The 22,050-nt window shown below is 41.2% G+C and overlaps 2 protein-coding genes across 4 annotated transcripts in view; one reads left to right on the forward strand and one right to left on the reverse strand.

The window, feature by feature from the left end:
• LOC110961790 (synaptic vesicle membrane protein VAT-1 homolog) overlaps positions 1–8,010 on the forward strand; it is a 51,802-nt gene extending 43,792 nt beyond the window's left edge. The window contains exon 6 of the mRNA XM_022209524.2: positions 1,937–8,010. Within this exon, the coding sequence (XP_022065216.1) occupies positions 1,937–2,212 (276 nt within the window). The 3' untranslated portion in view covers positions 2,213–8,010. The remainder of the gene's footprint in view (positions 1–1,936) is intronic.
• Positions 8,007–21,788, reverse strand: si:busm1-163l24.3 (uncharacterized). 3 transcript variants are annotated; one of them, XM_022209523.2, is made up of 6 exons: positions 21,637–21,788; positions 16,792–16,975; positions 15,699–15,802; positions 12,035–14,632; positions 8,657–8,865; positions 8,007–8,562 (listed from the first exon to the last, which is right to left on the reverse strand). In XM_022209523.2, exons 2-6 carry the CDS (start codon positions 16,973–16,975, stop codon positions 8,469–8,471), a joined length of 3,189 nt encoding a protein of 1,062 aa, XP_022065215.2. In that variant the 5' UTR covers positions 21,637–21,788; the 3' UTR covers positions 8,007–8,468. The 3 variants fall into 3 exon arrangements, with proteins under 3 accessions (XP_022065215.2, XP_051796977.1, XP_022065214.2); XM_051941017.1 differs by having other exon boundaries at positions 16,792–16,978; XM_022209522.2 differs by having other exon boundaries at positions 21,541–21,788.
• Between the last annotated feature and the right edge of the window lie 262 nt (positions 21,789–22,050).

Genomic DNA, 22,050 nt, shown 5'->3' on the forward strand with positions numbered 1-22,050 from the left:
CCTTAAAGTCTGAAATCTCTGTAGAGAAATTTTGACTTTTAAAGTAAAGGGTCACGTTTTTCCACGCCTCTTAAAGCCCATAAATACACTATTTAAAAGTTCAGTTCAATTTAATTTTATTTATGTAATGCAGATTCACAACATATGTATCTCAAAGCGCAGACCTTACGCATTCTAAGCAGAGAACAGAAAAGTAACAATCCAAACTGCCTCTGGATTCTCAATGAGCCATGGTGGGAAGGAATGAGAAAATCCAGGGGCAGGGGGGCGGAACCAGGCTCAGGGAAGGCAGCTATCTGCCTCGACCGGTAGGGTGAGGGTAGGGATGATGGGGGTGGGATAGCAGGTTTAAAAAGGTTTTTTTAATGGCTGTTAACTGTCATTTTTTCATGAGCAAGTTACTGTTATAGTAGAGATGTTCCTGTTTTGTTAGACTGCAGTAAATAGCTAGTAAAATCTCCGAAAGAGATTTAAGTGAAGAAACAGGCTAGAACTGTACATAATAGCAATTTGTTCTTTCACAATTTGTGATGATAAATGAGTTTACCTGTCTTAAAATCAGAAAAAAAATGGTTATTTTACGGGTGTATGTGGCTATTTAAAATAAAACATTGATTTACATGTTGACTGTAAAACAGTAAAAAAAATGGATCTGCATAAACCTACACAATTTTTGCTGCATTTGAATCGGCTACATATGTCAATATCATTATATAATATGTATAATATGTTATTTTCACCTTTTGTTTTTGCAGTTTTAAACATCATTGTTCCTTTTTTTTAAACTTTTTTTAGCACCATTGCAGCCACATTTTCCAGGTTGTTTCTTGGATTTTTTTACAGTGTACATTAACACAACATTTTTTTTTTGGTCACTATAATCCTGTTGAAACGGGCCGTTGACAAAATCCTTTTTGAGAGCAATTTCAGTATAAGTAATGGTGCATAAAATCCACACTTCTTATTCTGAGTAAAAACAATGAATTTTTAAGTTTCTGGCTTGAAGTGTTAGCATTTAGAATTACACAGCTCTGTCTGAGTTTTGTGATAAATGTCTTTTGAATGAAAGTTTTCCTCCTTTACTTCCCATGGTGGTTGCTCTGTGGACAGTGCAATTTTTTAAGTTTTTGATTTCACATGGACGTCTGCAGGTTGATGTTTTATGTGCGTTTGCAGAGCATCAATGTGCTTCAACATCAGCTCAATACCTCATTTATCATGGTTCACTGCGAAACATTTTACCTTTAGCAAGACATTGTAGCTGAAAAGAAGTGGAAAAATTACCATCCCCACTGAAGTTGTGACTCAGAATATTCAGAATATGATTTTTTAATTTTTTTTGGTTTATTGTTCTGCCCCAGTGGCCTCCTACAATGAATCTTTATTGCAGTCTGTCCCATAACATTAGGCATCTCTAGAGAGCCACTTTGTTGTGCAGAATTCAAATTAGTTATTCTTAAAATCCTGATGGTGAACGCAGGTCTTTGAAGCAGCATCACCTTTCCAGGAAATCTGCCTCATTTCTGTCCTCGCAGAGCATTTTAATACAAATGATGATGCTTTTCAAATAAATCAACATGTTGTTGAGCAGAATTGGGGGCATTCTATTCACGACTGTAAAAACATTTCATTATATTTGCACTTAATATTGAAAACGTCTGTTTGCGGCATGTTACATTCGCTCCATTTATGCCGTCACCCTGTTACCACTTTTTGTTTGCCATGCGCTGCTGCAACAATCTCATTTCCCCTCAAACATTATTAAAGTCTCATCTAAACAAATATAATTTCTCATATGCTGCATATTAAAGTGATATTTGAAGAGCAAGCCGGGGAAGATTTGTTTCCAAGCTGCCGTATCAGAAGCGAAGATCAGACTGCGGTAGATCTGAAACTGAGATGTTTGCTTGAAATCATTTCTTTTTTGGTTCTCCAGGTGGGCGACGCCATGAGAAAGATGCAGGAGAGGAACAACATCGGCAAGGTGATCCTCACCACGGAGCCGATGCCCGAGGAGGAGAAGAAGGAGGAGGCCAAGAAGGAAGACAAGAAGGAGGACAAAAAGAAGGAGGACAAGAAGAAGGAGGACAAGAAGAAGGACGATGCCAAGAAGGAGGAGAAGAAGGACGACAAGAAGAAGGAGGAGCCCAAGAAGGAGGAGCCCAAGAAGGAGGAGGAGAAGAAGGAGGAGGTCAAGAAGGAGGAGAAGTGAGGGGGAAGGGATGGAGAGTCGAGCAGACCAGCAGCGAGGGAGGGTGTAACCGGGAGGGGTGAGGAGGGGTGAGGATGGAGGTGGCGATGCGGACGAATGGGGGTGGAGGGGGAGGCGAGGATGGGAGGGAGTTTAGAGGGATGGATGAGGAAGCGGTCATGTCAGTCTTTCACCTCTGGCCGGGATGCAACCACATCCACCTCCACTTGCATTTATCTCGAGGAAAATAAAATCCAAATCACTTGTAATCCGTTGGAGGCTCCAAATTCACCTACAAACCGGAATATTACACATTTTCACCACTGTTTACAATTTCTGAACACTCCAAATCGATCTCAAAACATGCAAGTTCAGCGGATTTAAGACTTAAAAATTCAAAATAATGCAGCTTTTTTAAAGCTTTACGGCAAAAATTGTAGTTGATGAAAGTTATCCGCCACACCAAAGTCGATAACTTGCTTTCTTACGGACTCTTTGGACAATTTTGCATCATTTTTCAAAATGTAGAATGGTCTGACACGCCTAGAAAAATGTCAGAAACACGTCTTTCGCCAAAATTCCTCAGCTGATGTTGCCTCTTTTCATTCAATTAGAAGTTTTTTCCTTTTAACAGAAGCAGAAACTGAGCATTGTGTCAAAATGCAGGTGAAAATTAGACCTTACCCAAAGTTTTTAATGGAGAATGATCAGAAAACACCATTGCTTACTGATGTTCAAAGCTAGTTCTAGTAAATACTGTGCTAAACAAAACAGGATTGTGGCTTTACATTGACACATGGAGCAACTGGCTTTGCTAGGACTCTTAGGGCACTTGAGCAACATTTTTCAAACAGTAGAATGGTCTGGCACACCCCCAAAAATGTCAGAAACACGAGTCTGTAGCCAAAATTTCTCAGCTGATGTTGCGTCTTTTCATGCAATTACAAGCTTTTATTTGTAAGAGAAGCAGAAACTCAGCCTGGTGACAAAACACAGATGAAAATGAGACCTAACCCGAAGTTATACGGTGATTTCACGCTTGAAAGTTCACCCAGTATGCACCTTTTTAAAGTTTTTCTGGTGAATCTGGTCAAAGCGGATTCTAGTAAAAATCTTCCTCGACAAAACACAGATTTTGGGTTTAACTTGTAACTTATAAAGTGCAAAATTTGTACTGCGAGGGCCTTTACCTCTGAAAATATTCACAGTATGAAGGGTCAAACTTTGCATGACTTCATTACATGGAACAAAGTTACTGTTGATACAAAATCAGGTGATTCAGGTGGGAGGAAGAACGCCCACGAGACTTTATTCCTATTGGAGAATGCCGTGGAGGATTGTGGGTCCAGGCCTGATGTTGGAGGGTTCATGGGAGGGGGAGTAAATTGCGGTTACCTCGGCGACGGTAATCCCCTCTCCGGCCTCGCCCCTCGACCCCCTCGCGCCCCTCCGCCGCCACCTTCCACTCCCACTGTGTTCTAAACTGTTCTGCTCTGACTTCCACCTGCCGCCTCCACTTTCCTCCCCCTCACTGTGCTGAGTCCCCCCCCCCCCCACTTCCCCCTTCAATCTCCTCACACAAACACACACACACACACACACACACACACACCTCCCACACCCACGCACCCACGGGCCGAACCCACCGACAGGCGCAAAGGCAGGCAGATAAACTAGAACCACACCCACCCACACTCTTCCTCGCCGTCTCGGTTATGTCAGCGAGGATGAGTCAGAGAGGCCTGTGATTGGCCGTCGAGCCCTCCCCCTACACCACCACGGGAGATATTTGCATCACGGTTTTCTCATCATGATCCGAGGCCTTTGGAGTTTTATCGCCTTAAGCACCCCAAAAAAATTCTTGTGAAGTCGCCACGGCGGGCTTCTTGAATATGAATTATTTCCCTCATAATGAGCCTTTTCAGCACGACGTTGAATAGAAAAATCATCGCCCGGCTTCCTCTCTCCATAGCTACAGATTTTTTTTTTTCTAGCCGACCAACTGTTGGCAAGAGGCGCTCAGTGCCAATTAAGAGAGTTTCTGTTCAAACGAGCCACAAATGCACACGATTCTCTGAATGAAAGGGCCACTGTAGCACCGAGAGACAGTAAAGAAACCAGTTTTCTCCTTTATTTTGAATTTCCTCCTCGACGCTTTCAAGACGACCTGAGAGAGGAGGATTCAGCTCAAGCCGGCGTCCATACTTCCCCTCCTCCGTCTCCCTCGTCTTTCCATTTCCCTCTCTATGGTCGGCATAGCAACAGGCGTCAGAGATGGCACTGTTGCTCTGACTCCCTCCTCTCCCTTCGTCTCCCTTTTTATTCTGCTTTCCCGTATTCGGCAACAGGTGTAAAATGAATTAAAGATACAAAAAAGAGCAGCAAAGATGAAGCGCTTTTCTCTTCTTTTTTTTTTTTTTTTAAAAAAAGGAATGTCTAATATGTGATTTATCCCTGACAATGTGGCTAAAATAGCTTGCCGCTCCCCCTAACGGACAGAATCCTCAGTATTTCACCACGGATGCTCCTGGGTGGTCTCTCTGACTCTAGTTTATCCACCTGCACTGCTCGTCTCTGAGTCCGGCCTCAGTGTCGAGACTCAGATGGTGACTAGTGACTTTGTATTAAAAAAACAAAAAAAAAACAACAAAACTGAAAAAAAATGTATGGAGAAAAAAAGGAGTGGAGAAGAAGAAAAAAAACGTTGTTGTGTTAGCATGAGTGGCCTCCCCTCATGTGCTGTGTGTGGTGTGCCATTGTGTGTGAAGACGTGTGTGTCCTCAGGTCTATGTCAGGTTTTAAAAGCACCCAACCTTCGTCCCAGAACCCCCCACCCCACCCCACCCCACCACCCCACCCCACCACCACATATCCCCCTCCTTTACACTACTCCGGCTACAGTATTATGTAGCTCCCTTCTCACTCCTGTCTGATAAGAGGCCTGTGTTTTACGAGGACAAGTTGGTATTAGTATTTTTGCACTCTGCTCGCTGATCTTAATGCACTTGCAAGCATGGCGGTCGCACTCCGAGCCCCACCTGCTTTGATTTTCTGCAGCCCCAACATCATCATCACCACCACCACCACCATCCACTCACAGCTGAAAGCACAGGTGGCTCAAAAAAAAGAAACGGCTCCCCCAGGCCAACTTTCTCCTCCTGGGTGGCAGCTAAAATCAAAGCATTCATGCATCCTCGGCTGCGGGAAGTAAAACGTGGAGGAAGCTGCGGGTGGAGTGCCGGAGTGCGAGTGCCACGCCGGTTGTGGGGAGTGATTGTGTCCTGTCAGCCTCCTGGTTAGTGTTCCGTTCTAATCTGCTGGGCTCCCTTTGTGAACCTGTGGACGGTGCTTCTGTTCCAAGTGCCATGTGAGAAACAAAACGCTTCAGTTACAACAACAAAAAAAGAGAAAAAAAACATTTAAAAAAAAAGATGTTTTACTTACTATGTTATTTTAATTTACCTTTATATTTTTTTTCTTGTTCGTTCGTTCGTTTCGTTATCCAAGGGTTTAAAAGTTCAAAGCTCATACTCTATATGTGGGGACCTGCCAACCTGCACTCCTTTTAAATGTGACTTTCTGTTGGTCCGAACCATGTGTGCCAAATGTATATTCCTCTGTCGATGCTTTGAATATGATTATAACAGTGCATAAAAAAAAATATGAAGAAAAGTTCTGGGGTTTTTTGGATGCGTTTTCCGAAAAAAAATTAAAGTCGTCACAGTGTGTCAGATTTGTATCCCAAAAAAAAGCTCACGGGTGCTGACAGAATTTTTTGCTGCAGTTTACAACAACAAAAGAAGGTTGAACACAATTTGTAAGTTTTTTTTTCTTTGGATTTGGGTTGCAGTCTTGCTCCAGCGTAGGCCTGCACTGTGCCTCTCTCCCAGCACACAGCTTACCTCAGTCCGAGGCCCCCCCTCCCTCTATCCTTTTCACTGTGTTTTACCAGCTCTCACATCGTGGTGTTTACAACTTTTAATATCAGTATCACAGTGAAAAGGAACCGGACATGGTGCGTTCGAGACTCCACCAAAAGAGGTTCACGAGAAAAATCTGCAAATTTTCCTCCAAAGCTCCACAGTATTCCTCTCTATGGATTCCTGTTTCTTTCGGTTTGTTTCCAAAATAGTTCCTATGACAAGCGAGGGAGCAGATGTTTTCACACAGCTGTGCAGGGCTGCCAATACTGTAACACAGCTGAACAAACCCCCCCACTGCTTACTGGCTGATCGCAGCTCAGCCTCGACCCACTCCAGACACAACATTTCCGCTTTACAGCTGATCTCAGTTAACTTGAAGGATTGTTCCTCTTCTCCAGAGCTGCATCTGCAGAGCCAAAAACTCCGTTTCAGCCCCTTCCCCTCTGCATAAAATAAAACATCACATCTGGAATTTGAAATCGCATGCATCCATGTGCATGTGGAAAACAGATTATAATTCTTTTTTTTATGCTTTCAACGTTCTCCTCTTGGCTCTTTAGCGCTAAGATGCCTTTGAGATGAACTCAATCAGCAGGGCGGGTGTTTCATGTCTGGTTCAAACTGAAGCCCACCCCTCTTTCTGCTTCGACCTGCCGTCTGAGAGCTTTTCCATCATCTTGAAACGCTTTCCCAGCCATTCCAGACACTTATGCAAGAGTACTTAGCAACTCAGAGATGCACCGGAGACAAAACAGTGTTTCAAAGTACAAATACACAAATTTTTCTGCAGTTTTAGATTTGATAGGACTTGATTCACACTCATAGCTTTAGCTCAGAAAAACACAGTGAGTGTAGTATTTCCAATAGCTTCTGTCTGTCTTGGCTTGTAGCTGAAGTCCTTCACAGGCGCCCACCGTTCAGCTCTGAGGTGAATTTTATTCTTTTCTATGGTTTCTCAGGTCATTCCAAACAGCAGTTTTCCTCATGTAAGAAACCACTTAACTTTGCATTTACTAACACACACACACTCACACACTCGTCATTGTTTCACTGAGTTCACTGCACACACTGTCACACCAGTTTTCCGTCACGCCATCCATGTTTGATGTCAGCTTTAGTATTCAGAGTCAAACGGAGAGGATCCGTCAGCGGCTTCATTTCCAGTTTCCGAGCCGCCACGTTTCGCTCGTCCACACTGAGAACCCAAACAGCCACATCTGCCTGCAGCTACTGTTTCGTTAGCAGCCGTTTTCTAAAGGTGTTGCAATGCAGTGGCATTGCAGAGATGCTAAGAAAGTGCAACCTGGCTGGGCTTGTCATTGTACAGTACTAGAATGCATGTTTAGTCAGTTTAGAAAATAAGGCATGTGTGTATGTACAGCTCACTGTCTTTTTCCATGTCAGTTTAGTCGTCATGTGGTGGTTTGGTGTGAAAGAGGAGATGCCAGTCCGCTGCCCCCCTGTTGCCACCTGTCCTCACCTTCAGCATGGGCACTGCCAGCTGGTTTACTCACGAGAAATCCTAACCGAATCTCTGGGAATGCTTCAGAAACCCATCCATCCCGCTACACCACTTAGAGTTCAGTCGCCGCTGGTAATTTCCTACAAGGCATACCCAACAGGTTGACTTCTAGATCTCCTTTCCTCTGTCCTACCTTGTGTTGTTCCTTTTTTTTATTTTTACTTTCCTGGTTGCAAAACACACTTCTTCTCGTCTCGACTTTGTTTTTTAAACCCTTTGAATTGATGCTGCTTCTGTGCTTGACTCTGGGTTTACTGCGTGGTGCCATGTTGTCCACATGGCCTTTAGAGCTTGTAACGCTTCAGTGTGTAATGTTACCATATGCCTTACATGTTTTCCAGGACTAATAAAAAAAGCATAACAAAAAAAAGACAGGGAATGTGTTTTTTTTATTTGTGTACTCATTGGAAACTGAGATTTCTACAAATCTTAAGCATTTTTTAGAAACCATATCATGATTGCAACCACAAAGGACGGTAAAAAATGTATATCTGTACTGTAATGTGCTCAATATACAGAATAAAATGCAGTTTTTACATAAAATTGGTTGAAATAGTAAGAAAATGCTCAGGAATGCTGTGTGAAATAAAGCACACATTAATGGCTGGTTACTGTAACAACTTTCTTAAAAGAAGAAATGTTAAAAAGGGCTATAAAATGTTTTAAAAACACAGTATATGCTCTTATCTGTAAGACATGTCAGTTGCCGTGTGGGTACATAATCAAAACAACATTAGAATCAAAATACAAAGAGTGCAAATTGCTTTAAATGTAAAGATTAAAAATATATTACAAAAAACAACATTGGAATTCCTTCTCTGCATTTTCCTGCCTATTCTTGAGACTTGGCTGCTGGATCCTCAATCCCATTTAACGTCAAGACTTCAGACAAGCGTGTCAAGTAGGAAGAATCTGGGTATCCGTTCCTGAAACAAAAAGAAGACTGTTCATCTCACGTCCACGGACTTTGTGACCTTTAATTCTGCAGCTCAGTCAGACGTCCTCTCTGGCCTCACTCACCCTGATTTGCCTCCCTGCAAGCTGGTCTTGTGGGGGATGCAGTCCCAGGAGACCTTGGCCTCGCCGTCTTTGCTCGTCACGGTGAAGGTGAGTCCCTGCTTGAAGGCTTTCTCAAGCCTGGGCAGCAGCTTCTTCACCATATCGCTGTCAGGAAGGTAGGCCTCAAATGTTCCTCCTTTAAAAGGCTTCCCAGGAGATGGGTGACCCTCCTGGGAGGACAGAAAGCAAAGACAACGGTCAGGAAGAAGGTCTTCGTTTGTTCTGTACACACTAAAAGCAAAGTCATACAGGTCACGGTAGTCCTAAGAACATCAATGGAAAACAACTGGATGTCACTTATTGGTTCTTGAACATGCCTCAGCTTTCATTAAATGGTGAGTCCATATATATGCTGTCATCCCCAAATCACATGACGAAAACCCAATTAATGACCCAAGACATACATGTATTGGCATGTACACACGTGGACAAAATTGTTGGTACCCCTCAGTTAAAGAAGGAAAACCCACAATTCTCACTGAAATCACTTGAAAGTCACAAAAGTAACAATAAATAAAAATGTATTGAAAATTAAATAATCAAAATCAGCCATCACTTTTGAATTGTTGATTAACATAATTATTTAAAAAAAACAAACTAATGAAATAGGGCTGGACAAAAATGATGGTACCCATAACTTAATATTTTGTTGCACAACCTTTTGAGGCAATCACTGCAATTAAACGATTTCTGTATTTGTCAATGAGCGTTCTGCAGCTGTCAACAGGTATTTTGGCCCACTCCTCATGAGCAAACAGCTCCAGTTGTCTCAGGTTTGATGGATGTCTTCTCCAAATGGCATGTTTCAGCTCCTTCCACATATGTTCAATGGGATTCAGATCTGGGCTCATAGAAGGCCACTTTAGAATAGTCCAACGCTTTTCTCTCAGCCATTCTTGGGTGTTTTTGGCTGTGTGTTTTGATGGTTGTCCTGTTGGAAGACCCATGACCTGCGACTGAGACCAAGCTTTCTGACACTAGGCAGCACATTTCTCTCCAGAATGCCTTGATAGTCTTCAGATTTCATCGTACCTTGCACACTTTCAAGACACCCTGTGCCAGATGCAGCAAAGCAGCCCCAAAACATTACTGAGCCTCCTCCATGTTTCACCGTAGGGACAGTGTTCTTTTCTTCGTATGCTTGGTTTTTGAGTCTATGAACATAGAGTTGATGTGCCTTACCAAAAGCTCAAGTTTGGTCTCATCTGTCCAAAGGACATTCTCCCAGAAGCTTTGTGGCTTGTCAACATGCATTTTTGCAAATTCCAGTCTGGCTTTTTTGTGAGTTTTTTTCAGCAGTGGTGTCCTCCTTGGTCGTCTCCCATGAAGTCCACTTTGGCTCAAACGACGACGAATGGTGCGATCTGACACTGATGTACCTTGGCCTTGGAGTTCACCTTTAATTTCTTTGGAGGTTGCTCTGGGCTCTTTGGATACAATTCCAACGATCCGTCTCTTCAATTTGTCATCAATTTTCCTCTTGCGGCCACGTCCAGGGAGGTTGGCTACTGTCCCGTGGGTCTTGAACTTCTGAATAATATGAGCCACTGTTGTCACAGGAACTTCAAGCTGTTTAGAGATGGTCTTATAGCCTTTACCTTTAAGATGTTTGTCTATAATTTTTTTTCGAATGTCCTGGGACAATTCTCTCCTTCGCTTTCTGTTGTCCATGTTCAGTGTGGTACACACCTTTTCACCAAACAGCAGGGTGACTACTTGTCTCCCTTTAAATAGGCAGACTGACTGATTATGAGTTTGGAAACACCTGTGATGTCAATTAAATGACACACCTGAGTTAATCATGTCACTCTGGTCAAATAGTTTTCAATCTTTTATAGAGGTACCATCATTTTTGTCCAGGCCTGTTTCATTAGTTTGTTTTTTAAAATAATTATGTTAATCAACAATTCAAAAGTAATGGCTGTTTTTGATTATTTAATTTTCAATAAATTTTTATTTATTGTTACTTTGGTGAGTTTCAAGTGATTTCAGTGAGAATTGTGGGTTTTTCCTTCTTTAACTGAGGGGTACCAACAATTTTGTCCACGTGTGTAAATGGTGGTAAAACTACCCGATAGGTGGTGCTGTCAATTCTATCCTGATGACAGTTCCAATTAAACATATATGGCTTCTTTCACTCCCACCTTAAACCACCTGTCTTTTCTGTCCAGAATGTAAACATGACAGATGATGTGAAGAAAGAGGACACCACCTATCAGGTACCTATAATGCAGTTTTGAGATCCCTCCTCAGACCTCCACCACAGCTATCTCTAAACAGAGAAGATAGTCTATGTCATCACTAATCAGGTACTTATAATGCAGTCTTGAAATCCCTTCCTCAAAAAGAATGGTGGTCAATCTTTCTAGGTAGGTATCTCAGGACTGTATTATAATCTACTGATAAGTGATGTCATGCTTGCTTGAGAGAGGAATAAAGGAAGCCATCTATGTTCAACCAGTATAGTCCTCTCTTAAAGAGGAGGTGATCTACAATATCACTTATCAGGTACTTGTAACTCAGTCCTGAGATACCTCCCCAAACAGTTTGACACCATTCAGCCCCAATTACATGTCAGTCTTGGCTTGCTAATGTGCCATTAGCCCCGTAGTTTGGGGTTGACCAAATGCATCTGGGGCTTGAATAGAAAAAAAGTCTCTGACAACAGATAAAATGCCTTTAAAACCCAAGAAAGAAGCCATTTTGATGTCTACTTAAGCTTTTAGGGTTATTTTCCCTAGAAAAGATTGTGTGGAGTGTAGACTAGTTTAACTGTGTTTGACCAGACTCTTCAGTGAGCTGGTGTGCTCAGTCTGTAGTGCAAGAACTTCATAAATCTGCACATTTTTAGAAGAAGCAATGATAAAAAGTCATACCTAAGAACTTTTCAGGCAGAAAGGGATTGTTTTCATGGTAATAAACTTTGAAATATGTAACTTTGACGAGTTTTTAGGGTTTTAATTAATTACAACAGACTGCATCACTCGCTGTGTAGCACTAAAAAGTGGCAGTTTGATTTTCAGAACCACATAAATGTGATTAGACCATTCTAGGAGGAGTCAACTGCAACACGGAGTACAATCATTCAGAGCTTTGACATGCCATACTACATTCTGAGGTTGCTTAAGCAGCTACAGCAATAGAAAATCATCAATATTTACCCACAATTAACATGCAGTAACAAGTAAACAGATGGCAGCTGAGCAGCATTTTTTTTTGCTTCATCCGTCGTCTATAGTGAGATGAAAGCTTAAAAGCCTTTCTGGTTGACTAAGTGAAAGAGGCCACTATCAGATACAGCAGCTATCAGTGAGAATAAGTTTGAAGGAAGCCACTCACCCCCTGGATACCATCAGGAATGCGGTAAGTGATCTTGATAGTACCACTCTTTTTGTGACCCGATAGACTCATCTGTAGTTTGGATCTGATCATTTTGCCCTTGATGCCCTGCGGTACCTGCTCTGGCTCTGGACAAACTCTGCAGTTGGTGTGAACCGTCTCCAGGCACTTTTGGCACATGGTGACCCCACATTTGGTCCTCGTCATGGACGTGCCATTCTGCCCGCACACACAGATGCAAATGTTCTGGATCTCGGCTTCTTTTTTTTGCCCTACATCGTCTATCTGGGTTCTCTCTTTCTTGCTAGACGTTGCCGTTGACCCGACACCATTCACTCGTTCTGTAGCTTTATGGTTTCCTGCTGCAGCGTGATTGACAAACGACTCTGTTTTCTGTCCGTCATTCTCCACTGTACCGGTAATTTTCACTTTCTCCTTAATGACATAGTCTTTCCTCACTGGCGGTTGACTGGCAGATCCATTCACAATTTCTTTCTCACCGAAATCGGTTCTATAAGTCGTTTTCCATTCCTGACTCCTGCCAGTCCCTTCAGCTGTTTGGTTCTCCAGCATCACCTGAGAATGACTGGTGATTTGATCCTCATTCATTTGTAAAGAACTTGAGGAGCTGGATGGGCTAGAGAGGTGGTGCTGCTCAGGTGTTTGAGCCAAATCTCCAGAAAACACCTCCCTCAGTGTGGCACCGACCTGAGAACACAGCTGTTTCGGACCAAGGAGGCATAAGCTCTTCTTCAATGTCTTAATAGTGACCTTCTTGAAACGGCTTTGTACTTCGGAGCAACAAGCCTGTAAGGTTTCATCTGCTGTGTCGGTGATTCCCAACTCCGATAGGCGAAGCCCCTGCACAGAAAAGTCCAAAGCAACCGAGTCGACAAGCTTCTGTAAACCGAACTGACACAACTTCACTGTGGATGAATCTGCCCCTCGTAAGGTAACCGTCAGATCCCCACTTCCATCTGGACAGCTTTCTTTCATCTGGACATCAGAAGTCAGGTTCTCCACCCGGATTTTGTAGGCTTCTTTTATGTGCTGCCACATTATCAAGGGGACTGTAAGCTCTGCACTACAGACTTCCATCTTTTCCCGTCCGGTTTGGGTGCTAAAGCTTGAAGACCTGCCCCTGGATCGGACTGTGGATTTGCTGGAATCATCTTGACTCCTTTGACTCGTCAGTTGGGCTTTCTGCTGAGGCGTTCCTGAGAAACTACTGGCTCGCTTCAAGCCAGATCCAGATCCAACAGGTGGAGATAAAGCACTTAAAGGGGAAGTCTTGGGTCGAACATCCATTAGATCCAAAGAGGTTTTACTCTGTGTAGAGGCAGACGAAGGCAAAGTACTCTTAAATAAAATGTCCACTCCAGTGTTTTGGGCTCTGGAGACAGCTTCACCAGAAATCCCTGCTGGTTCTGATAGAACATCGTGTCCTAACATCGGTCCAGGACGTGTTTGTCTGATAGAAGATGGGTTTGATCGCAAGGTGAAGTCGGTTGGTCGACTGCTTAATGCAGCCAGACCTGAATCCTTAAACCGAGCTGCTAGTTTATACCTTCTGGCACCTTCAGCTCTTTTTTCATCTTCCTCTGACCTCAGCATCGGATCTTCATAAGATCCTACAGTCGTGAAGGGGATTCTTTCTTCACTAGCATAAGCTGAGGAACCTGAATCATACGAAGGAAATCTAAGCAGACTGCTTACATCCTCCTCTTTCTTTTCTCTCACTTTAATGTGGTCCAGGAGAAGGAAGTGTTTGGCGTCAGACACGTCACTGCTGCTTCCAACAATGTAAACATTTCGTTCATCCTCATTCAGAAGAATCTTTGGAAGTCTGATGCTTAAGTTCTCCAATGCCCTTTCCAGTCCTCCCCTGGGGGACAGGATGGACTTTGGGAGTTGGGCTCTTCGGATCTTGGTCTCGTTCTCCTCGTAAAGCCGACTTATCGCCTTTTTCGCAAGTTTCAAGCGTTCCCGCTCTTGACCGCCTTTCCTGTCTGCTGTTGCGATCTGCAGAAACAAAGTGGACAAACCCTGATTCGTCATATCCACCACCTCAACGCCGTACTGGCTCAGGATCTGCTGGTATTCCTTCTGGCAGTGTTTCTGCAGATACAGGAACATGTCTGCATCCAGGATAAGTGAGAAATCCTCCTCTGAGGTGGGAGGAAGCTGCATAGCTGCACCGTCTATCTGCCCAGTATCCTCCCAGTCGTAACCTCCAGGTGTCAGATCTCTGTTTAAACCTGAGCTGAACTCTTCAGAAGGCCTGTCAGTGGGATGTTTTTCTCGGTGCTTATTGGGTTTCCTGCTCTGATCTTCGGACTCCTGAGGCTTTTGTGCTGTCTGAAGAGAAGAATTGCCACTGGGGGCAGGTTGAGCTTTGCTTTCTGCTGACTCTGGGCCTCCCAGCAATTGTGCCAAGGCGGCTTGCACTTTGCTGTAGGAGCCACACAGTGTACAGCAGCCCTCAGTGGCAGAGTAGTTTATCTGGACGTCAGGGTGGCTCTTACGGATGCTTGTCAGTGCTATGATTCCTCCTGGGAGCTTACTGTAGTCAACAGTTGCTGATAAACGTAAGATGACCTGCGATGACAGAAAAGGAGAGACAACAAATGGTTAATATCAGTTTATGAGGGCTGCAAATATTCCAATCTAAATGCAGTGTGAGGCCAAATGGACTCAAACGCATCATGCTACAACTGTTTTTGTAACATCGAATACTCTCGTTTAGAAGAAGCACTTGAGTTTGAATAACATTAATTAGCATGCAAAATGAGAGAGGAAAGGGAGAGAAACATTGGCTGCAAAAACAAAATGCAACATCAGTTATAGAGCTGAACAGTTACTGGAACATCAATCACCCATGTGAGGCATTTAGGGAACATTAGTGAATTGTAGCGCATCTGCATATTAGGAGATGTTGAGCAAGTAAGGAGTTTTGCATGCGATTTTATTTATATTTAGCCTCTAGAAGATGCTCTTGAAGACTATTTTAAGTCTAACTTTGATGTGTATTTGTACATATGATGACATGGGAGTAAAAGCAGAGTTCAGTTTACTTCAAAGTGAAAGTGCAAAAAAACTATTTGGTCCTAAAATCAATGAATAAATCTGATAAATAGGCTAACCCTAATGCCAAATTGACCAAAATAATCAGAATAATCATCTTTGGCCATAATTATTCAGCTCTAGTCAGTTATATAGAGAGAGATTTCAGCTGGAGAAAGAACGATGCTGACCAAAAACAGCTTCTCTGTCTGCAGTTTCTTGAAGTTGCTGCCACGACACGAGGCAACAATTAGCTCAACCATTTAAATTAGCGGCACAAAACTCTGTATGATGAGTGCAAAGCCAGATCAGAACCCTATCAAAGCAAAAAAAAAAAAAAAACTATTTTACAATGCTACACCATATGAGAAAGATCCCAAATGGATTACACTTTTAAAAAGCTATTTCCAGTAAAAAGTATTTTTTCAGCTTTTATCTAAAAAGTTTCATTCTTTCCTATTAGAGTTACTCAAGTCTTCTGGTGAAAATTCTTTCACTTTTTCAGATATATCGCAGAAGAATAAAATATTGCAATGCCAGTTTTTCCAGCATCGTGCAGCCCTGCAGTTGATTTAAAGCCTGATAGCGTAGTGAAATGTACCTGGTCGGGGTCCAAGCTTTCTCGATGCTCCGTTGCAGTGAGTTTGTATTTCTTCCCGTCCACTTCCAGAATGTGCCGGCTGCGCTGAATAACTCTCTTTGCCACTGTGTGAGGAATCACCAGAGGAAATCAATCACAGACTGTGAGGCATCCTGACTAAGCATTTCTACCACCGGCCACTTACATTCCAGCTCACAATACATCACTGGTGACAGCAGACACAGTCAAAACCAAACTAATTCTATGTAAATCAATGCATGGTGTAAAGAAACTGTAACATGCCGGCAGCTAGGGCATGAAAAATATTTGACAAATAACTACTTCATCAAAGGATCAAAAGATATTTACACATGTACAAATCGTTGAATAATATTATGATACAAATAATCAGGTTTAACCCAGATTTTTAAATCAGTATTCAGTTTTATTATGCGATTTCATATAAAAATCTATAACAAAAAAGTCAAAAATAATGTTGTCGAACTATTAATTTGGCTTTAAATTGCAACAATCTACTGTTAATTGTGGATCACATCAGGATTTGTATGAGTTTTTGCTTGTAATTTTGCATAAAAATCTTGTGCATTTGACAGTTTTGTAGTGTTAAAAAAATTAATAGATTTAACTTGAAAAAAAAGTCTAAAAAAACATATTTAAAAAAACGTAATTTTTGCAAATTTTTTGGCTAATTTGTCTTGTATATTTGGGTTTATGTAGAATAGAAGAATAGATCTTTATTGCAACTGTTAACAGAAAACAATGAAAATCATAGCAGTATTCAAAATAAACTCTATAAGGTAATATTTTGAATATATATATATATATGTATATATGCTAACTATATTATCTATTATATATATTATTCTGGCTAATTTTGGTGGGGTTTTTTTATATTTGGGTCTTACAAGGCTAAAATGAAAGATCATGATGTCTTTGCTGTTATACTGTGCTGTGTGGTGTTACTATGATCGGTTCAATAAGATAAGTTTTCACAGCAGCATGTTTCTGGAACAGAATCAATAAATTATTCAGAAAAAAATCCCCTCCCCGTCATTTTAAATGCAGATTCGTGGACACACCCGACCCCACTGACCTCCTCCGTCCTCGAAGGTGATGAGGGCAGCGGCCGGCGTTGCCTTGGTGATGACGACAGCATCGATCTCCCCGCCTCCGTTTCTCTCTCTGAGAAAGTGGATGAAGAGTTTATCTTTCAGCCTCGCATCCTCAATGTCCGTGGGCAGACCGATCACCCTCACCGTCCTGCCTGCCTCTGCCATCTGCTGGGAGGAAACACACAAACTGAGCGACTGTAACACAAACTGTCATGATTCTGCAGAAAACGGTGAAAATTAGCGTGATGGTGGCAAACAGGATGCCTTTTTGTGAAGCTGTTAATGTTAGTGTCAGACACCCATTCAAAGACCCCACCCTGAAAGAGAGGAGACATTTTTGATAATCTAACACCCTCTATTGGAGGTTACCAGGAAACTACATCAACAGAGCATAAAAATTTCCATTGCTGTCATAAGTAACCCCTATTTTAAAAAACCCTCAAATTTCTTGAGAAAAATATCACCAATCTGTCTGCAGCTGATTATCTAAGACAAGAACAGGCTCTGAGAATTTCAATTTTATCATTTTAGTGTCTAAACTATTGATATATTTCCTCTGTCTTATTGTTTTAGTGCAAATCCTTGTGAAATATTTATAAAAATGTACATAGCACCTTGTATACACAGACGATATCCAGTGTTTTTAACAGGTTTAAAAAAAAAGAAAAGATAAAATGCAAAACACAGCAGGACAAAGTGAAATGAATTAATTAAATAAATCAAAAGTATGCAAAAAAGATATAATACAAAATACAGCAGAACTAAATGTAAAAGACAGACAAGCTGAACTAAACTGATACAATCATGAAAAGAAGTTGAAAGAAGCCCACATTTGAAAAATAAAAGCATGTAGAAGATAAAGATTGCAAAAAAAATAAAACATGTATAAGACAAAGTGCAAACTACAGCAGAATCAACTTTAATAACTTTTTTTGAATAAAAAACAAACTGAAAAAAGCGCACCCATTTTTTTATTCAATTAAAAAGACCAAATTTAAACAATAAAAGCATGTAGAAACATTAAATATGCAAAAAATAAAATTAGATTAAACATGTTTAAGATAAAATGCAGCATAAAGCAGACTAAAATTAAATATTATAAATTAATACTTTTAAAAAAAGCAATAATTAAATAAATCAAAATCAGTGCAGACAAGCTGAATGAAGTGCAATGGAGTGCCCATGGCCCTTTGCTGCAGGCCCTTCCCCCACTTTCCTGTCTTCCTCTCACTGTAACTGTCAAATAAAGCTCCAAAAAGGCCAATAAAATATTTTAAAAACATGTGTAAGATGAATTTGCTGTGATCCCTGCTCCAGCCCCTGTTCTTCTCCCTCCTTCTCTCTTCCTCCTTGTCCTTCTGCGGCGTTTATTTTGACCTGTCTGTCATCACTCTCTCCCATCTCTCTCTCTCTCCCTGCATCTCCTTCCTGACTGCAGTCTGATTGCAACAATGTGATTCATCTGCAGTAATTAGTTCACTCCGCTCACCTGTTCACAATCACCTCATGCAATATAAGCCCTGTTCATGGTTTCGTTCCCCACCTGCACATCCCTATTTGGACTCAGTTTTCCAGTCCCAGATTTCCCACATGGACTCCGTTCTGCTCTTGGATTTTCATCACTCTGTTTCTGTCTCCAGCCTGTTGTCCCTGTCTTGTCTCCCATTCAGCTCCTGGATTTCTCAAGCCTGCTTTTCCCCTTTGTTTCAGTTCCTGATTCTTGTGAGTATCCCTTCTGGTAGTGTAATTAGTTCTGCGTTACTTTTTCTAGGTCTCCCTCCCTTTTGTTGATTGTGACTTTTTGTAGAAGGTTTGGTCTTGTTTTTGCCCCTCAATCCAGTTTCCCCTTCTTGTTTTGTTTAATAAAGCCTGTCCCTATTTTCTCCTGCCTCCCCGCCTCTGTGTTCTGCGCCTGGGTTCTCCAGTTCCCCCGGTAACAGAATTCCAAAACAGAGAAGCTGATTAAGTGTACACAGATTTTATAGAATATTTCTTTAACAAGCTGAAAAACACCAAATTAGAGGAAAAAAGTACGTAAAACATTAAATATGCAAAAAAAAAAACAAAAGATGACATGCAAAATACAGCAGACAAAAATTAAATTAATTAGATAAATCAAAAACGGTGCAGACAAGCTGAATATAGTGTGTACTGATAGTATAAAATAATTTGAAGAATAAAAGCCTGTAAAATAAAATACAGCAGAATAAAACAAAATTAATACATTTATAAAGTGCAGACAAACTGCATAGAATAAGGAAAAAAGCTGAAAAAGACAAGAAAAATAGTGTGTATATATATATATATAGATGGCTCCATAATGTTTTGAAGTATGTCCACTCAACAAATTTTCAACTTTTAAATCAAAATATAATGAAGTGCAACCAAATTTAAAAAATGTAATAAATTAGAAATACCAAATTAGAAGAATAAAAGCATGTAAAGCATTACACATGCAAAAAATTAAGTAAAACAGAACATATAAAAGACAAAATGCAAAATAAAGCAGACTAAAAAAAATATTCATTAATTACACACGTGGACAAAATTGTTGGTACCCCTCAGTTAAAGAAGGAAAAACCCACAATTCTCACTGAAATCACTTGAAACTCACAAAAGTAACAATAAATAAAAATTTATTGAAAATTAAATAATCAAAATCAGCCATCACTTTTGAATTGTTGATTAACATAATTATTTAAAAAAACAAACTAATGAAATAGGGCTGGACAAAAATGATGGTACCCATAACTTAATATTTTGTTGCACAACCTTTTGAGGCAATCACTGCAATTAAACGATTTCTGTATTTGTCAATGAGCGTTCTGCAGCTGTCAACAGGTATTTTGGCCCACTCCTCATGAGCAAACAGCTCCAGTTGTCTCAGGTTTGATGGGTGTCTTCTCCAAATGGCATGTTTCAGCTCCTTCCACATATGTTCAATGGGATTCAGATCTGGGCTCATAGAAGGCCACTTTAGAATAGTCCAACGCTTTTCTCTCAGCCATTCTTGGGTGTTTTTGGCTGTGTGTTTTGGATCGTTGTCCTGTTGGAAGACCCATGACCTGCGACTGAGACCAAGCTTTCTGACACTAGGCAGCACATTTCTCTCCAGAATGCCTTGATAGTCTTCAGATTTCATCGTACCTTGCACACTTTCAAGACACCTTGGCCAGATGCAGCAAAGCAGCCCCAAAACATTACTGAGCCTCCTCCATGTTTCACCATAGGGACAGTGTTCTTTTCTTCGTATGCTTGGTTTTTGAGTCTATGAACATAGAGTTGATGTGCCTTACCAAAAAGCTCCAGTTTGGTCTCATCTGTCCAAAGGACATTCTCCCAGAAGCTTTGTGGCTTGTCAACATGCATTTTTGCAAATTCCAGTCTGGCTTTTTTATGAGTTTTTTTCAGCAGTGGTGTCCTCCTTGGTCGTCTCCCATGAAGTCCACTTTGGCTCAAACAACGACGAATGGTGCGATCAGACACTGATGTACCTTGGCCTTGGAGTTCACCTTTAATTTCTTTGGAGGTTGCTCTGGGCTCTTTGGATACAATTTGAACCATCCGTCTCTTCAATTTGTCATCAATTTTCCTCTTGCGGCCACGTCCAGGGAGGTTGGCTACTGTCCCGTGGGTCTTGAACTTCTGAATAATATGAGCCACTGTTGTCACAGGAACTTCAAGCTGTTTAGAGATGGTCTTATAGCCTTTACCTTTAAGATGTTTGTCTATAATTTTTTTTCGGATGTCCTGGGACAATTCTCTCCTTCGCTTTCTGTTGTCCATGTTCAGTGGGGTACACACCTTTTCACCAAACAGCAGGGTGACTACTTGTCTCCCTTTAAATAGGCAGACTGACTGATTATGAGTTTGGAAACACCTGTGATGTCAATTAAATGACACACCTGAGTTAATCATGTCACTCTGGTCAAATAGTTTTCAATCTTTTATAGAGGTACCATCATTTTTGTCCAGGCCTGTTTCATTAGTTTGTTTTTTTAAATAATTATGTTAATCAACAATTCAAAAGTAATGGCTGTTTTTGATTATTTAATTTTCAATAAATTTTTATTTATTGTTACTTTTGTGAGTTTCAAGTGATTTCAGTGAGAATTGTGGGTTTTTCCTTCTTTAACTGAGGGGTACCAACAATTTTGTCCACGTGTGTAAATCAGTACAAACAAGCTGAATTAAGTGCAAACACAGTTATATAATTAAAAAAATAAACTCTTGTAAAACATGAAGAAATGCTGTTAAAGCAATCTTAATCAAACCAAGTGTAATAAGATTTGTACATGTGACTTAACATAAAAATCTTTCATATTTCAAGGATATATAATGATAAAAACGTTTAGAAAAGACCAGATGAGAAAATGAAAGCACTTTAAAGATCAAGTATGGAATAAAATAGAAGAGAACGAAATGAAAATGAAGTGCAAGTAAGTTAAATACAGCGTACAGATCAAGTTCCGCCCCTTCCTCACTTTCTTCCTGCTTCTCTGACTGTAAACTTGTTTGCAGCTCAGTGACAAAACAGCTTCACTTCATCTACAACCTGCTGCTTTCCACTAACAAAACATGTCGTTGTTTGTAAATTCTGCAGATTTTACAGCTGTTCTGTTTATATATTCGTTGCTTCCTGCAGTGCTTTCTTCCACATTATGCCACAACAAGCAGCCAGAAGCGAGGCTGAAGCCAAACTGTCGAGGAAGTGAATAAATGTCTCCCACCTCCACTGACTGTCTGCTCATCGACGGATCTGCAAGTTCGCCGCTGTTTCTCTGAATCTCTCTGATTTCTGTCGCGTTCCTCTGATCGTTACTGACCTTGTAAGCGTTTCGGTTTGTCCTCAGCCTCAGAGATCGTCAGTCTTTACAAACCATGGAGGAAAAGTGAAACTGCTCCGGCGTTGCGCGGTTTGTTTTCTGCCCTACAGGGGGCGACAGAGGGCAGCAGCTGGACAGATGTGTCAGATGTGTTCAGGTGAGTCCTCTGCAGCTCAACAACAGGTTAAAGCTGCCAGAGCAGAATGTGTGAGGATACACGGGGGTAGATGCAGAGAAAAAAATCCTCCTCGGTGTTCAGAACCAACCAAATGGGACTTTTATTTTGAAAAGCTGCAAAAAAAAATACTAGTAGCTGCAAATTGGTGCATTGAAATTCGCCATAATGCAGGAAATTAAGGGTTTCATGCTCCAATATTTTTTTTTCCAGAAAAGAACCCCTTCCCTCAATAATAT

The sequence above is a fragment of the Acanthochromis polyacanthus genome, chromosome 21 (assembly GCF_021347895.1).
Source record: "Acanthochromis polyacanthus isolate Apoly-LR-REF ecotype Palm Island chromosome 21, KAUST_Apoly_ChrSc, whole genome shotgun sequence".
Lineage (NCBI taxonomy): Eukaryota > Metazoa > Chordata > Actinopteri > Pomacentridae > Acanthochromis > Acanthochromis polyacanthus.

What these genes read in the sequence shown, in the direction of transcription:
- si:busm1-163l24.3 (XM_022209522.2), bottom strand. Translation starts at nt 21,561, where the DNA reads ATGAGCAGACAGTCAGTGGAG. An exon ending in AAAGCTTGGACCCCGACCAG is followed by an intron (nt 14,633 to 15,698) that starts GTACATTTCACT and finishes CTGTCATCGCAG; the next exon opens with GTCATCTTACGTTTATCAGC. An exon ending in TTCCTGATGGTATCCAGGGG is followed by an intron (nt 8,866 to 12,034) that starts GTGAGTGGCTTC and finishes CTGTCCTCCCAG; the next exon opens with GAGGGTCACCCATCTCCTGG.